The sequence below is a fragment of the Drosophila elegans genome, unplaced genomic scaffold, assembly GCF_018152505.1.
Source record: "Drosophila elegans isolate 14027-0461.03 unplaced genomic scaffold, ASM1815250v1 contig_149, whole genome shotgun sequence".
Taxonomy (NCBI): domain Eukaryota; kingdom Metazoa; phylum Arthropoda; class Insecta; order Diptera; family Drosophilidae; genus Drosophila; species Drosophila elegans.
The window spans coordinates 8,336,307-8,354,473 of record NW_024545513.1 but is presented as its reverse complement, the minus strand read 5'-3'; the positions used below and the strand labels follow the sequence as shown (position 1 = coordinate 8,354,473).

General features: G+C 45.3%; 1 protein-coding gene across 1 annotated transcript; it reads left to right on the top strand.

The window, feature by feature from the left end:
* Nucleotides 1-6,945: 6,945 nt before the first annotated feature.
* On the top strand, nucleotides 6,946-17,446 carry LOC108136369 (histone-lysine N-methyltransferase 2D). The gene is made up of 8 exons (XM_041708975.1): nucleotides 6,946-7,136; nucleotides 11,661-11,842; nucleotides 11,915-12,006; nucleotides 12,067-13,448; nucleotides 13,507-13,602; nucleotides 13,667-13,886; nucleotides 14,294-14,931; nucleotides 15,023-17,446. The coding sequence occupies exons 2-8, from the start codon at nucleotides 11,787-11,789 to the stop codon at nucleotides 17,444-17,446; spliced, it is 4,908 nt and encodes a 1,635-aa protein (XP_041564909.1). The 5' UTR covers nucleotides 6,946-7,136; nucleotides 11,661-11,786.
* The last annotated feature ends 721 nt before the right edge of the window (nucleotides 17,447-18,167 follow it).

Sequence of the window (18,167 nt, the reverse complement as noted above, 5' to 3'; positions counted from 1 at the left end):
TTAACAAATTTCTACTTAATGTAAATATTAAGGCGATCGAACCCGCGAACCTAACGTAACGAAAACGCAATCGATTGGATTGGTATGGCATCGAAACCAAGCAATATCGGCAACATATCAGCTACTATATACACCGCATATAGACGCGCGTATTGTTAAACATCATCCATACACACAAACTCACACACACACACACACACACACTATACACGTACTATTTGTACACGTAACCAAGTTAAAATATCAAACGAGAGCATTTTCCGGCTAGCTGCTACCGAGCTTAATCGAATTAACTGTAACAGTAATGGTAAAGATACAGATATAACTACTTATAATAAAGATAATTAACGGATAACTATATCGATAGGGAGAAATGTCTATGTCCTAAGTGCTATCAGTGTGCAAACAGCAATAAAAAGTTCTACGAATATACGAGATATACCTGTGTTTTGCTTATTATTAATGGCGCACTCAAATGGAAAGGTGAGCAAAAATAATTTATGTGACAATGAGTAAAAATATTTAATTTGTGAAGCAAAAGAAGCTATACATTTCTTATTTTGAGGCTTACAAATTTACGTTTTTTTTAAATAAATCATTGTAATTGATCTTTATTTTGTGTTCAGTTTTGTGGAGCAGAAAAGAACATTTGTTTCAAGACAAATGTATAAAATAGTAGTATATTTGCTATATCATTGTAAGCATAAAAATTAATAGCAACATTTTTGAACAGGCTTGAACAAATTTATAATTCTTCCAAATATGATCAAGATAGATCTATATAAACTAAGCTGAGTTATTCAATAAAAACAAATAGATTAGTTATTTATAAAGCTGTGACTAAGATAATCATTCTGTGGAAGTCTAGTTAGTGGCTTTTTGTTCGAATAATTTATGTAAGTAGGTATTTTTCCAACTAGCCAGTGCTTTCCCGGCCCCAGAGTGTCTACAATCTCAGCATCAGCATAAATGCAACTGTCGCCTTGGAGCCATCGCCATACACAAAATGTGCAGCGGAAAACACATGTGGGTGCAGGCATAATTGCGTGTTTTCGAATGCCAAAGATCTTTACGGCGGGGGAGGAGTGCCAGGAAACGTCTTTCAGTGGAAATGAAAAAGAAAATGGAAATGGAAATGGAAATAGGCGGCTGCGTTGGGTGCACTTTGCATTTGGCATTTGCATTTCTACAGAATTGTCTCCAAGTTAACATTGAAAATGGTCAGCAAATGACAACGAAGACGACAACGAACGGAATGCCTTTGCATTTATTAATGTTGCTCGTTGTGCAGTTACACAATCATAAACGATGGCTGGCTATATGCATATTATTGCCTATAATATTTGTAAATGAAATTCGTTTAGATGGCGACGGGCCGACTGCGAAACGCGCAAAAAATTTCCAATGAAAAACCTATTCCCATATACTATTGACCATTCAGCGCACGGAACGCGAGAGTTTCTGATTGCCCACAGATTGCCCAGCCATGGGCTTTGATGGCCTGGCCAGCAGAAATTAATTAGCCGCGACGTGGCATAAATTAGCAATGGCCAGCTGAAGAGTTCACAGTCTATGTTAGTGGCAAGCTGGGGGGAAAGAAAGCCAGTCATTTCACAGATCTTTTTCCAAAAGATCTCTTCCAAAGGCCGGGAAAATTCGCTTTCACCCGCAACTCGCACAGGCGCTTCTCCACTTTTCCAGTTTTCACACACTCGGAAAAAAGCCCTCCACAAAATCTAGGTACGATCATACTTTAATGTATCAAAAATGTTGGTTCCGTTTGCAACAAAACTATATAATATGTAGTGTCAAGCTCCTAAAATATGAGTAAAACTCTTAAAACAGGAACGATTTGAAAAAATACTTTAGAAATAGTAGAAACTAATAAGTTATTTCATACTAAAACAATAAATAATTTTTGCATAATTCCAAGCTATCATACAAGTGTTAAGTTTTTAAATTAAATGTAAAACTCCTAAAACAGAAACGGTTTGAGGAATTATTGAAAAAATACCATCGAATTAGTAGAAGATAAAAAAAATCCATTAACAAAGTACCTTTCATATTTAAACAAGATGACATCTTGGCATTATTCGAAAAAACAATTCAATCTGTAGTTTTCATCGGCGTGTAAGAGAGAGTTTAATTGATTGCTTCAAACTTCTTTTGAGAATATTTCAAACCTAACAATTCAGGCTTGTATTAAAATATCTATTTTTGCATGGCTTTAGTACAAATTTTTCTTGGCTTCATAATAACTTCAAGTTAAAAACTTTAGTTATGAATGATACTATTTTCAAATAAGAAATTCAGAAAAATTGTAATTGGCTTCTTTTCAAGCCCGCTTTTACCACAACAAAGCTGAGAATTCCTGTACTTTTCCCCGAGTGCAGCTGCCGCGGCACATGCCAAACTCATTTGGGATATTTTTAACATGCAACTGGGAGGAGATTTGTCGCAGCTGCTCGAGATGCACTTGTGTTGGATGAGTTGGATGAGTCGGATGAGTCGGATGAGTCGGATGATAAGTCGTAAAGAGCAAAAGCGGAAGGAAGTGGGCATTAGCATTAGCATTAGCATTTGCTAGGCGATAGTGGGCCTGGTCGCACAAAGCCATTCGGTGTCGGAAATTAATAGCCCATGGCTGCCTCCTCTGCCACTGGCAAACATTTTGGGAACGTGATTGCCAATTGCTCAATGAATCAAAAATAGCGCCACGAGTGCGGCACTTGAATGGGGATCGTAGATTGGGGATTGGGGAGTGGGGAGTGGGGATCGGGGATCGGGGATCTCGGGTGACTGGAGAGTAGGGCTTTAGCTTCAGTGGGCTTTGGAATGCGCACGTAGATCGCTTTTGGCACTTGGCACTTGGCCATCGGGCGATCGCGTTGGCGATGGCAATGGCACAACCTGTCCAAATGCGGTCAACATGGCATTTGATACGCTTTGCCGGCGCATTTGGACTTCGATTTCGATTCGATTTTGGCCATAGTGCTGGTGATTGTGTGATTTTTGGCCTGTGTTTCCGTTGGCCGAGAAACGACGATGGCGGCGGAAATGCAAACGCGCGCGCGCAAAAAAAAAACAAAACGAAAATTGCAAAACGATCGAGTGGCAAAAGGGGGTAAGCGGAAAAGCGGAAAATCGGGTTTATGGGAAAAACAAACGTTGCATATGCGGGAAAACCCGCAGCGGAAAGGCGACAGGAAATGAGTATTCCCCACCCCCGATGTGTGGCGGGAAAATGAATGATCTGGTTGTTTTTCCCAACAACCTAAGCTGATGAGGGAGCTGGAATTGGAATAGCCGCATTTTTGAGGAACTTGAAAGCATCTATGGCGGTTTGTGTCTCCACTAAGCGAGTCCTGGCAGGAAAAGACCCACAGATGGCGCCAGGTGTACTGGAATTGGTATTGTGACCGACGCTTCGTTTACAGCCAGCTTTAAAAACTCACTTCTCAGCCATGCTGTTCCTGAAGATCTTCAAGTTCAAACAATGGCACTTCCTGTCATGACCCGAATCAAGGTCTACCTGTGGCCCCCTTAAAACCTCCATCCTCCCTGGCTCCTGCCTGTTGTATCCCTCTGTATCCTTTTGTGTAATTGCACGTTGCGGCACGCGAAATTAAACAGAAAGATAGCTCAAGTGGGTGGGAGTTGTGGATGGGGATGGGGATGAACAGATAATGAAGCGGTTGGAGGACCCACAGCTCGAGGGGCTGACTAAATGGCGAAAGAATGACAAACGCCTAGAGGGAGCAAAAGTTTGCGCTCTGAGCAAAAAGTCCAGGGGGTTTGGGCAACGGGAGTGTCATATCTCCGGCGTCCTCGTTGTCTATTGTTCCCCAAAGTGTTTTTATTTAACTCGACCAACTCGGCAGCTCCAAGAAGTTTCCACGGCCTCCTTCTAGGAGTCCTTGCCATTTGCACAGACTTTACGTTTGTTTCATTATCTTTTATTATTGCCTTTGCTGCTTTTGTCTAATTTCGCTGTTGTCTTTTTCTGGCATCCTCACCACCCCTTGTTGTCGTCTCGTTTTTCCCTGTTTTCCCCGTTTTCCCTGTTTTCTCTGTTTTCCACGCCCCCCACCTTCCTCCCTGGTGCTAAATTGGCCGTTAAGATGCTAAAGATGCGGATTTTGGTGATTTACCAACTTGCTGCCATTGTTGTTGTCCTGGCCTTGCAGAGGGTATTATTGTTTTAACCAAGTTCCTGATGATTCTGTGAGGACTGTGATTCCAAGGTTTAAGAACCCGATTTACATTGTATTGTTTTATACTAGCTGAGGTCGAAGGTTTTTTTTTGGCACTTACTTATGAGACTGTGCCATTAAAATAGGAAATTTTATTCAGCCAATTCAGATTGTGATAAGCTGATGATCTGAACAATCCATCCCCGGTTGATTTTGAAAAATTTCAAAAATTTTTTATATTAGTTATATCATGAATTTTTGCGAAAATTTCTCAAAAATAAAAATTTCTAACTGTGAATGCCAGATATGATGTTCCAAATTTCAAAAACCAATTTTTTTTATTGTTGTTTGCCCTTTTATAGACTTGACAAAAAAAAACATATTTATTGAGAAATTTTTTGTTGTTACTTGACCAAAACAAGAAACGTTGCCAAAAGTTTGCCATTTTTGTGCATCATATCGTAAAGGGCGTAAAAAAACTATATTAAACAATTAAATTATAATCTTTAATATTACATCCCCAAAGCTTTCTTTCCGACTGTTACCCCACACAATTGATGTCCTTTTTGTAAGGTATGCCCCCATTCAAGATACGCTTTTGTCCTTGCCAAAAGGATTCTTGGCCCATTCAATGCTTTGTATGCTGCCTCGCCTTGTTTGTCATTGTTTCCAGCTCCTTTTGGCCAAGAAGTTGCGGCGGAAATCGCGCTAATTTCGCCGCCCCTTAGTTTTGGCCACATGACGGTAGTTTGCGGCAGGTGGTTTTTCCGAGGACAGATGGGATCGGATTGATTGCGGCCAGACGCGGAAGTGGCTGTGCGGATTGCGTTCGATGTTTGGTGTTTAGTGTTTAGTGTTTGGTGTTCGGGGCTAAGTGGTTGTGGGGGGTGTCCTGCACTCCTTCATACCACTTTTTGGCAATCCAACTCTGGCCGACGGTCTTTTGCCGCTCCCGATTTGCATAGGCTTCATTAGCTGCGTTTTTCTGCGGGCTGCGTCCTTTTTCGATGACCCTTCCATGTGACGGTGTTGATTTTCACACAACGCAGCGTGAAATTAGAAATCAACAACATGTCCTGTCACAGCCACCGCACAACCGAGTGTGGGGATTGGAAATGGAGGAGCAAAAGGACGGAGGTGGTCAGGTGTCGCTATTTGGCAAATCAGTTTTGTCTGCCTGCGCTGCAGTTTGCCAGCTCCTGCATTTTGCGGTTTTCCGTTGGACGTCTGCCGCTGACAGACCAAATTAAAATGTCCCCGGCTGCAAGGACCTCTCTGCAGGATGGGTTGGATTGGATGTGGAGGGAGAGGGGAGGGGAGGGGTCCTGTCTGCGTGTCACTTAATGACCAATTTGCCAGGCGGCCCAGTCGGCCCAATTGGACGCCCACAGCTGTCGCATTTCGTATTTCGCATTTCGCGTTCAGTTGACTTTCGCTGCGATAAATCTTCAAGTCACAAAAATTGGCAGGCAAACACACGAACAAACATGGACAACAAATCTTAAAATCAAGACAAGGACAACAGCAAGGAGCAACCAGCAGCCACAATCGCTAGCTAAGAGAATTACAACATGTCGCAGTTTGTTCAAAATTTGAATAAATTTCAAATTCGTCGGCACACCAATCTCCATGTCGCTCGCCCCTCTGAAAAGTTTGCGCTCGGCTACAATTAACTTTTAAGTATGCCATTTCACAGATACCGCAGATATCGCCGCGATATAAAAAGAGCTGTATGCAAAGTCGGGGTTGAAGTTGCCAGCAGCAGTTGAGGAATAATTTCCAGCAATTTATCATGTCACAGCGAGCACAACAATGGAACAAAGGCCAACAAACGGGGAACAACGAATTGCGAGTACTCTGTAATTAAGTGTAAACATGTTTTAAGTTTGTAAATACAACATAAGGGGATTCCACTTGTACTTATACAAAATGTCACAAGTTATAAAATTTTAACTATAATATATTTCAATAGATTTCCTTCATCTTATTATAATTATAAGAATTTGAAACTCATTGCTTGTAAAAATATATATATATTCGTATACAAATATTTTCCATGCCTCAATAAATAACAATATTAAATATATTGAAAGTAATTGATTTCTTTTTTTTTAGTGCCAGTAATATATAAAGTTAAGTACAAATTCTTACTATCTAAACAGTGTGTAAAAAAAAGCAAAATATTTAAAAATCAACTTTAGATGGATTTGAAGTTTCCCTTTGTTGTAGTGTATATAAACCAAAGTGCGTGCGATTTCCGTTTCCGCTCCTCTGGCAGCCATAACGAATTTTTGCATAAATACCACAGGATGGGAGGACTTAGGCAAAGACAGCTTGTTAATCGCCGGCCATTTATCTAGCTTAATGAAATTTGCGAGAAATCAAAGTCGGCTGGCCGTTTTCTCGGTCGCTATTAGCCACAAGCTGCAACCGATGCCAGTGTCCTTGTGTCACGTGGCGACCCCCCAATGCCACCCATACCCATCCATACCCATCCATACCATACCCATCCTGATACCCATTTCCCATTCAGAACCACGTGCGCAATTAAATTGACGCGTTCTTGACGGATTCCTTTCGAGCTGCTAAACACCCAACGGGGAATTGGCCACTTGTCGGCATTTATCAAGACTCCACTGTAGACTGAGTTGTTTTTCGAATTTCTATGCCATCCAGGTGGGCCTGGAGAATTAGTTTGTAGTGCCCTGACAGTTGGAATGATTCTGGACAGCAGTTCGATTGAAACGAAGCCAGTGTGTGTATCAGCATTAAAGAAAAAAAAAAATATTTACACAAAAAAAAAAAGGAAAAAATCGTTAAAAAGTTGAAACGAACTACTACACGTAGAAGCCATTTTCATAACCAAGAATCAAGAAGCGAGAACCGAGAACCGAAAACCATTTATTGACCAGACAGCTTAGGCCAGAGGAGGATCACAACCAGGTGAGTCGTCTATACACACTATTTCTGCATCAAATCCTTTGTCCTTCCGTGATGTCCTTTTGTCCTTTGGTCGCCACTTTTGGCCACGCGTAACCGTAACTAAACATTTGCATTAGGCGCCGTGCCGCAATAACCGCTAAACAGGCAATGCAAACAGTTTAAATGACAGCTAGCGGCTATTTGGGATTTGGATTGGGACTGGGATTGGGATTGGGATTGGGCAGCAAAAGGGGTGTGCGGCCTGTGTCGCTTAAATAAATTTTGTGGCAAATCGGAAAATCGCAAAATCGGAAAATCGCTAAAAGGGCAAGCCCTGCGCCATGCCGCAATTGGCAATCGAGGCCGCAAATCGCGTTTTAAGCCCTGCGTGCGATTAGTTTAATTGCCAAAAAGAAGGGGGGAGGGGCGGGGGTGGAACGTTTGGTGCAACAGGACAATGCAACATTTGCATAGCGGTTGCGGTGGTCCTCGCTTAATGCGAAAATAAGGATTAACCAATGAAATTTATAAATGCGCAGCTCCAGCCGGGCAGCACTGCAAATTGAGTGCATAAATTGGCCGCACCGTCCGTTTGTTTGGTTGTTATGTAGGGAAATGGAAAGCTGGATAGCTGGCTACCGAGGCCATGGAGACCTGGGACTGGCAATCTATTTTGGATTAAATCAAATCGAAATAAACGATTTTTAATGGCCCGGCCGACTCTGTTGTCCGTGGTGTCTGCTCCGGGTGTCGTCGGCACAGTGGCAAAAACGAGGTCATTAATTATTTCTTCAAAAGCAAAAGATAAGCCCAAACAGGCTGGGGTTCATTTGGTTTGGTTTGGCTCGGTTTGGTTTGGTTTGGTTTGGTTCGGTTCGCATCCTTTTTGGCGTTTTGTGTCATTAGCTTAAAACCGAGACCAGAAAGGACCCAGGACAATGGTCAACAGGGACACACAAGCACACACGCATCAGCATTATCCTCGACGGCAGCCGCATGTGGCAGCAAAAGATTAATTAATCTTTAAGGACTCATTGTGCGCTGTTTTTGCTACTGATGCTGCTGCTGCTGCTGCTGCTGCTTCTGCTGCACCCACTCCACTTCACTCATTAGGACATTTGGACAGGACATTTGCATGTGCAGCGGGCCAAAATGAATTTATGGCCTGGTCAAAACGAGCAGGGATTTGTGGCAGCCAAATGAATGCCCCCTCTCAACTTTTTGTGTCCCCTTATTTAAACCTAAGCTCGACATTTGTCACACACACACACACTTTCTGCATCCCCTGGCATTTATTTTGATTAGCCATTGGCATTCATTTCTATTTGTTGCTTTCTTATCGTAAGCCCCCCATCGCCATCGCTATCATCATCATCATCATCATCATCATCTTCTGGTGGCCAGGATGACCAGCCAAGTCCGCTTCCTCCATCATCAGCTAGGCCTAGATTAGTGTGGCACGCAACTTAGCAAATGCCACACATAGTTGTCTCTGCCACGGGAATTTCGTTTGTCAAAGTTTCACGTATAAAATATTTACAGCTGATTATTTGGCCAGGTTAATGTTTTCTCCGAGGTTGTGGGTGGGCGGGGTCGCATTAAGTGGAGCGCAAAAGTTATCCTTTGATGCGCTCGGGCCGCATTCCCTCTAATTTATTAGCTGGCACACGTGAATTATTGCTGCGTCTGAGAGTTTTCAACTCTTCGACTTCGACTTCGACTTTGACTTTGACTGGCAACTGGGAATTGTTGTGGCCCAGCTGTGTGCGGCACTAACTATTCGGGTCAGAGGTGGGGCTAAGAGACCTCAAATTGGGCTTTGATGGCAGAATTCGAATTTTGGCTTTGAGCTGGGGGACATCTCCAGCTTCCCAAGCTCTTGGATTTAATTAGTTTTGGGGGCCAAAGTAAAGTAGTAGTAATTTTCATTTATTTGGAATTATTTTTATTTTTACATTAATTTTAAAAAATATTAAAACAATTTTGCTATCAACAAAGATTTCCAACTCATACATTTGTGAACCACTAAAGAGAAAAATCTAAGAACTGGGGATTTATCTATATTTCCTGAAATGTAATATTAAAATAAGTGCGCATGAATTAATGGATATGTGTGCCATTATGAAGTCGATAATTTCTTTAATTTATAATTTAAGGAAATATATTCTTTAAGTTCTTGATATTCTAAATCGGGTTTATATGGATCAGCTTATTAACTTGAAAGAATAGATTTAGAGAAAAGTAATTGAATTGAATTCATTGGGCTACCACATTAACAACATCCCCCCAAAAATAGCTCATTTACCTTTAAGTCTAGATATAGTTCCTCCGATTAAAAAAAAAAAGACATGTTTAAGAAATGAGCTCGAAAAAATTGAACTATTTTTGCGGATACTATATGCAAGTCTTGTTCGCCTCAATAGCCATTGCATTGCAAGACGCGACCCCCAAAAGTATACAATAGCGACTCGTAACCGTGAGTTACGTTCCTTCGGTTAATGGGAGTTCGGCTTTGGCTGCCGGCTTTAATGGCCCAAGTTTACGGAACTGAACGCAACTGAACGGAAACTAGACAAGCCACACACGTGGAGGAGGCCAACTCCTTTGGCGGGCTGTTAAAATGATTAATGGAGTGTGTGTGGCGGGCACGTTAACGCCCTTGCGAGCGGAGCAAGTTACCGGGACAGATGTTGTCATAAATAAAAAGAAGCTGAAAAGAAGATGAAGATGGCAATGGCAATGGTGGATGGTGGATGTGGAATGTTGGATGGATTTTGGGCAGGAGGGGGGGTACTGGCAACATGTAAATAAACATACATGTGTGCGCAGTTATTTATGCATGTGTGGGCGAGTCTGTTTGGGCCACATTAATGTCAAATCAGCCGCATAAATTGCGTAAAACGCTCAATTTATTAAACGAAGCGTGCTCGACGGGGGCGTGGGCGTGGCCGTGACAAGTGTATTTGCCAGTTAATAAATGTCGCAATCACTGGGGAGCATTTCGCGAATATAGCAGTCCACCAATCCACCAATCCACAAGTCACCTTAGAATGGGGGAAAAACTGATTGCATAGTTAAGTGAGGCCTTCAACGCCTGGGCGCATCCTTTCGCTGAAGCATCCTCCAGTTGAGGATTTTGGCCCACTCCACTCTACTCCACTGTACTGCACACCCAACCACTCCACTCGATGCCACCAAGTGGCAATTGTTCAATTCAGAAATTGCCATCAATCGATTTGGCTTATTGTGGCCGGGATCGTGGTGCTCGGCAGGAATAGTGACAAAGGCAATCACAACAGCGAAGATTCAGATATGCCTGGCCAAAGGGCTCATAAAAATTTTAAATCGCTTTCGCCACAAAGTTTCGCCTGCCAAGTCGACCGAGGAACACTCTTAATGGAATAAGTCTTCAATTGAAAGAATTCACATAGTTGTATAGCAGTGTTTTCTTTTCCTTCTTAAAACTCACAAAATCTAATAGAGCTTTTACAAGAAGCAACACCAATTTGTAATAAATAAGGGTAACAACTTGGCAATCGTGACCCTAAATGAATTTCCTTTGAATTTTCTGAAGAATAAATATATATATTTGCATTTTATGGGTGGTATTTAGCCAATGGGTGGGAATATACAAAATATACATTCAAAAGAGCTTTATCTAAAAGCAAGAACTTAATTAACTGTTGCACATAAAAATATAAATGAAGCATATTATTATTATTTACTAGCAAGTATTAAATTCTATTTGTTTCTATGGCTTAACTCTGTTGCACACAAGAACCAAAATTGTTTGGGTAAATTTCTTTGTTTTAAAAGCCACATTTGTAGGGCAACCTTAGGTCGTATATTCCCTGGAGTTGATTTGACTTGGATTTGCTTGTTTCGCGTTTTGTTTCGCTCTCGTTTTGCAATTGCACAAAGCTGGGAGTTTTGGAGTAGCAGGGACGAAGGACGAAGGACGTGCCGGGCTCTCTGTCTTCGCATGTGTGTGTGTGTGTGTGTGTGTGTGAGTGTGTGTGTGTGTGTAGGTGTCAAGGGTGCTGTCCTGGCCGGGAAACGAAAGCCCCACCACCACCCTGGGCGGGATTGCATATTTTGCTGCCTCACGAACATGAGCGCTCGTTAAACGGATGAGTTAAAAGTCAAAAGCCCTAAAGGATTTTATTTGAATTGCGGTCTGCGTCGCGCCGTTCGACGTCTCTCCTCCGGGAGCCAGAATCCTGAATCCTGTGAATCCTCCCGCTCCGCTCCTTGCAACCCCTTCCTTTGGCCCTTTGTGTGCCATGTTTTATTTAAAGTTTATCTCCAGTGCCCCTTTCTCCCCGGCCCTTTTTCGTCTTTCTCCCTTCTCCTTTCTCCTTTCTCCTTGCTTCACGCTAATTTCGCGCCAAGGCGAGGCAGTAAAAAATATGCGCAAAATAAAATGTGGAAAAATATTTTGGCGCAAGATGGTGGAGAACAAAAGGGTTTCATCCTCGTCGGCACGTCGCCGTTTCAAAGCCGTGTTGAAAAATATTTGAAATAATTGCAAAAATGTTTTCACAGCAGCCGGGCACAGACAGACAGACAGACATTCACACAGGATCTCCGGCAGGGTGAAAGGTTGGTAGCTGGAGAGCATTGTCTTGTCCATGCGAAGCACGTCCTTGAGCTGCAGCTTACGAGTGTGGCATGAGGAGAGCTGCGCCGATCCCTGAACAACCTTTTCCCGAAACAGCCACAGAAGCGTAAGCGAGTCGTAATCAAATCACACACATCAAATGAGGAGTCACAACAAAATTGGCCTCTTATGAATTTAGGAATCGATTGTCTTCTTTGAGCATGACGGAACCGGAAGTGCCCACTGTGCCCGAACTGGACAACCCACCGAACTTGGCCCATTGCTCCGCCAGTAAGGCTTTATCTTTTCCCATTCTAAACAGCACACTCATTTCTGCCCTATACTCCCAAGCACTAAGCGCAGCAGGTCTTGATCCAGCTCAGGATGCAGAGGTTCAACCAGAACTGGAGCCAAAACCAACCTTAGAACAAGGAGCTGAGCCCTGTCCAGAACTAGCAGCTGAAACAGAACCGCTAGAAGAAACCCCATCTGAGGCACTATTGGAAGACCCGCCACTAGAACCACCACTAATATCAATTCAAATGGTGGTTCAGTTGGAACTGGCATTAGAAACACTGCCAAGATCACCAGCAGAATTTCTGCAAGAACCACCATTTGAACCACCACTTGAAGCGCCACTAGAATCACCATTAGAATTACCTGTACAATCACCACTAGGATCACCACTAGAATCTCCAATAGATTCACCAATAGAATCAACAATAGAATCAACAATAGAATCACTAATAGAATCACCACCAGGATCACCAGTAGAATCACCACCAGGATCACCAGTAGAATCACCACTAGAAACAACACTAGAATCACCAATAGAATCAATAATAGAATCAATAATAGAATCGCCAATAGAGTCTACACTAGAATCACCACTCAAATCACAACTAGAATCCCCACTAGAATCACCACTTAAATCACAACTAGAATCATCACTACAATCACCACTACAATCATCACTGGAAGCATCAGCACAGTTACCAGAGACGCTTAGCAGCCCCAGTCCCAAGAGCCCTGCCCAGAATGAGTCAGGTCAGATGTCACCATACGCACCCGTTTTCCATCCAAAGCGCTCCCATGAAGCCAAAAGGCGCGAGAGCGGAGGACCGCAGAGCGCAGAACAACAGCAGGAGTGGCACTTCTTCGACTTGGGTTTCGAGATCGGAACTGGACCATACATCGGACCCGGAGGAGACATACCGCGACGCTTTCAACTATTGAATAAAGCCCATCGAGAGCGCAACTGCAACAGCTTTGGCCTGGGCATGGATTTGGAGTGCGGCGATCCGCGACGGTTGACGCCGCCACCAAAACCACTGGCGGAGCGACCTACTCCGTGGGTGGCCTACTTCAGACCGAATGTGGTGAATGAGCGCCAAGCTCAATTGTCAGAGGCGGCGGGGACTAGCAGAAACGGCGGTCGCAATTGGACTTTAGGAGGCACAGAGACGAGGACGAACCCATTGGTGGTCAAACCGGAGCACGAAAACGGCCCGACGTTCCCGCCGTACGAGGATTTTGCCAGGCAACTTGGTGAGTTCGGCTTGCCGGCCGACGAGTATATGGGCACACTGCGCAACCTGCTGATACGCGCCAACGATCTGATGAAGCCGCTGGTCCAAGGCCCCTTTGAGCACATGTCGCCCGCCCAGATGGCCGAGTACACCACCGCCATTTTGGCGACACCGCCGCTGCACCCAAGCCTCTTCCTGCCGGCGGTAAGATTGGCACTCCAGTCCCGACGACCACCTGACCACCACTTGACCTCTCTCGCAGAATACGCCACGTCCCTGGTCGATCGCCACTGAACTCGGCCTGCCCTTCGACAGCCATCCGCACAGCCTAACGCCCGAGGATCGGGCCCGCATCCAGGTGAGTAGGTTGCGGTTCGAGGACAGCTCTACCTCCTAATCCTCCTAATCCTAATCGCCCGCAGGCGATTCCCAAGCTGGTGGATGCGACCACCCAAACGGATTTCTGTCCCAGCCTACCGGCCAGCTACTACACGGGGCCACAGCTTCTGTTCGAGATGCCTCTCCACGAACCCCGGTCACCAAACGGAGGTAACGCTGGACCAAGGGTGCCGCAACCATATCCACCCGGACCACCGACTGGACCAACTCCGCAACAGTACGGCTACTGGAACAGGAACATGGGTAGGTTACTACTCGCCAACGAGCGATAACTCACTCAAAAAAGTTCTATAACTAAATATAGACGGCATTGTGTAAATATTAGATTTTTAAATTATTCATTTGACTGTGCTTAGAGTTGATTTTAATATATATTTTAAAATTTTATTTAAAAATTTAAATCATTTCTAACTTAAATATAATGCATTTTGAAGAGATATAACCCATTTGGAATAATTAATTTTAATATTAATTTAATGTGCATTGTATTTTATATTTTGATTTTAAATTTATTTTAAACATGAAATTTTTAACTAAACGTTTAATTAAAAAACCAGTTATTCATCTTTGCTGTTCAATTTTTTTGATCAAATGTTGTCGATTCTGTAATGCACGCACCCCTTCGATACTTATAACCGAGTCTTCTACAGCAATGCCAAAGCGCCCACGTCATATGTCGCATCCCCATGCGCCGCCGCCACAGCATCAAATGCCCCCCCATCCACAACATCTTCGTGCCGCATTCCAGCAACCTTGTCATTCGCATCAGAGAATGCATCCGAGAATGCAGTCGGGAATGCAATTGGAAATGCACCCGGGTCATCCGATGGCGCAGAAGCTGGGCGGAGCACTGCGCTACCCGGAGGAGGGTCGCTTCGGCAACCAAGTGGGCAACTTCGGTGCGGACAAGCAGTGCCGCTACGGAGCCATCGGTAGCGGACGTCCCAGCCAAAACAAGGGCCGGAACGCTGACAACTCTCCGAACGGGAGCTACGGCAACCGAGGTTATCTTACCGCCGTAAGGCCCACTGGTAATCCCACTGGACCGTCCAGTTCTGGCGGAAATCCAGCCCAACCTGGTGCGCTGGACATACAGCTGCGGCTCAACGAGGAGGGAGTCTATACCGCCAGGAAGGAGAACGCCATCAGCCCTTTGCGGACCGAAGGCGGTGAGAATGATCCCCAAGGCAGCGAGGAGAGCAGCTACGTCGATGAGGAGGATTCCGGCGAGGATGACGACAACGGTGACGAAGAGGAGGAAGACGAGGGGGATGAGGAGGAGCAGGAGGTGAAGGATGAGGAGGAGGAGGAGGGGGAGGAGGAGGAGGATGAGGAGGATGTGGAGGGGGGAGGAGGAGGAGGAGGACGAAGACGAAGAGGAGGAGGAGGAGGATGAGGTGGAGCTGGAGGTTGTGGTGGAGGTTGAGGTGGAGGTTGAGGAGGAGGAGGAGAGGCAGGAGGATGAAGAGCAGGCCGCAATAACCATTGAGGCAATAGAAGCACCTGCCGTCGCAGGTAGCATAGTGCAGGATCAGCAGTTGGCCGCTCCCGAGCCCTTCCTCTTCCAAGGGGTGGAGCTCTTAAACTACATCATATCGGAGACCCCCATTGTGCCCAATTGCTATCAGCCCATCGGCTATGGTGCCACATGCCAGGAGCACGGTGGGCCGCAGACGCCGCGCGGCAATGTGCCCTGCGCCCAGGTGCAGCCGCTTGTGATGCCGCCCACCCATTTCCCAAGCTTTGCCCAGGCTGCTCGAGATCACCCTTCGCAGGCGTCCGTGCATCCTCCCATGCATCCTCCCATGCATCCTCCCATGCATCCCCCCATGCCTTCTCCCATGCCCGCTGGTGTGCCCCCTTTTGGCATTGGCATTGGCATTGGCGTTGGCCTCCAGGGCCAAGCCGATTACCAGCTGATGGAGCCCGAGCACCACTACAATGGCAACCACTTTAACTACCGCCACCACCGACCCAATCCCGACTTCAATCCGGCCATTTTGAGCTACGAGCCGGGTCCCAGTGGGCTCTACATGATAACACGACCACAAGCACCACCTCCACCACCACCGCCACCACCAGCACCAGGCGTTTTTCTGCAGCCGACCATGTACCAATTGCGAAAGGAGCGGGCCAGGGCACAGCCGATCATGTTCGAGACGGATGGCCATCGCAGCCACAGCGCCGGCCCTGGACCTCCGCTGATGATGCACAACGTGGGTGGCCGAGAACACATGCATGGTCATGGTCGTGGTCACGGTCCGAGTTTCAGTCGGGGACCCCATGGCCCGCCCGGCCACCACATGATCCACCCACAGCATCCCCAGGGCATGCCCTTCAATGGCCAGAATATGAGGCCCTCGCATATGCACGGCGGTCATGTCAACCAAATGGGCAGAGGAGGCATGGACATGGGCAGGGGCTTGGGCGTGGGCGTGGGCGTGGGCGTGGGCGTGGGAATGCTGCCCCTGCCTGTCCACATGCTCAGCACTAACCGAATGCCGCAATCCAACATGCAACAGGGTATGCCGCAGCCTAATAGGCAGCATGGTATGCCACAAGGAATACAACAGGGTATGCCACAAAGTATGCAGCAGGGTATGCCACAAAGTATGCAGCAGGGTATGCCACAAGGAATGTTGCAGGGTATGCCACAAAGTATGCAGCAGGGTATGCCACAAGGAATGTTGCAGGGTATGCCACAAAGTATGCAGCAGGGTATGCCACAAGCCATGCTGCCACAGGGTATGTCACACGAAATGCATCATGATATGCTACAGAGTATGCTACAGAGTATGCAACAGGATATGCCACAAGGAATGCAACAGGGTATGCCACAAAGAATGCAACAGGGTATGCCACAAAGTATGCAACAGGGTATGCCACAAGGAATGTTGCAGGGTATGCCACACGGAATGCAGCAGGGTATGCCACAAGGAATGCTACCACAGGGTATGCCACAAAGAGTGCCACAGGGTGTGTCACACGAAATGCAACATGGTATACTACAGAGTATGCTACAGAGTATGCAACAGGGTGTCCCACAAAGTATGCAACAGGGTATGCCACAAGGAATGCAACAGGGTATGCCACAAGGAATGCAACAGGGTATGCCACAAGGAATGCAACAGGGTATGCCACAAGGAATGCAACAGGGTATGCCACAAGGAATGCAACAGGGTATGCCACAAGGAATGCAACAGGGTATGCCACAAGGAATGCAACAGGGTATGCCACAACGAATGCAACAGGGTATGCCACAACGAATGCAACAGGGTATGCCACAAGGAATGCAACAGGGTGTGTCAAGGGGCATGCTGCAGAGTATGCAACACGGAATGCCACAGGGTATGCCTCAGACTATGAACCAGGGTATATCCCAGTCTAATATGCAGCAGGGAAGGCCCATGAATGTCCCACCAGTCCAGTCCAGTCGCGGCATGAGTCCTTGCGTCAATCTGAATGCGAGGCAAAACTACCCGAATCTGAATAACAATAATGGCAATAACAATAATACGGAGCTGATCCATATGCCACTGTCACACATAGAAGAAGGGAGCAACGTGGCCAGCAGAATGACAACTGAAATGTCGATCGGTGTTGATCCCAATCCCAATCTTAATCTTAATTTCAGTATGTCGTGGTCGAACAAGTCGTTTGGCATGATCACACTTGCTCCCGGATCGCCGAACGTGACAAGTCAACCAGTAAACACCCAACCGCTTGGAGACGGTGGTCCTGTCCCAGGAGCGGCAAACGGCGAACAGATCAGCCAGCCGTCTTACGCCTCCCTTCTGCAGTAACAAAACAGCGGAGGAAAGTCATCATCAGTTATCATCATCATCACCGAAGAACAGGTTGCCAAATTCTAAATTTAATCTAGTCAGATCGCAATTCAACTACTCTTCCACAAACGAATCAAATTTCTTTGTTACTTCTTCTTTTTCGTACTTGTCTTTCATTTGTTGGTTAAATAAAACACGCACACTCCACACATATAAATTCCGGTTCCATTGAAATCCACCCCCTCAGTCGCTGGTCATTCCATATTCATATAACGATGTGCGAATGGCAAATCGCGGCATTAGCCGCAGATATGGATGATGATGCCCCTTCTTGCGAGGCAAAAGAAAAAGAACAGGGGAACCGACTATTAGATACCCGTTGAACAGCTGGCAACCTATACCATCCATCCCTGATCGATTAAAAACAATTAATATAGTTTTGACACAATAACCGAATTTTGAAAAACGATTTTTTAAAAATTTATTTATGTTCAAATTTCTGACTTTTTTGTAAGGGTTACAACATCATTTTTTGCAATAATTTGAAAATCTGAAAAAATTTTAACTGTGAATGTCATTCGATTGGAAATTTTATTACGAATTCAACGGTGTATGACATTCCACATTTCGACCATTATTTCCCAGGGTTTTGACACAAAAACCAAGTTTTTAATGTGTTTTTTGGGGTTTTTGGCGATTTTTAAAACAAAATTATTTCTGAAGCGTCTTTTTGTTGTAA

Excerpts from the sequence above, each read along its gene's own strand:
- LOC108136369 (XM_041708975.1), top strand. The coding sequence starts at position 11,787 with ATGAGGAGAGCTGCGCCGATCCCTGAACAACCTTTTCCCGAAACAGCC. Across the intron at positions 11,843-11,914 it reads CCCGAAACAGCCACAGAAGC|GAATCGATTGTCTTCTTTGA; the intron begins GTAAGCGAGTCG and ends TTATGAATTTAG. Across the intron at positions 13,887-14,293 it reads CTACTGGAACAGGAACATGG|CAATGCCAAAGCGCCCACGT; the intron begins GTAGGTTACTAC and ends AGTCTTCTACAG.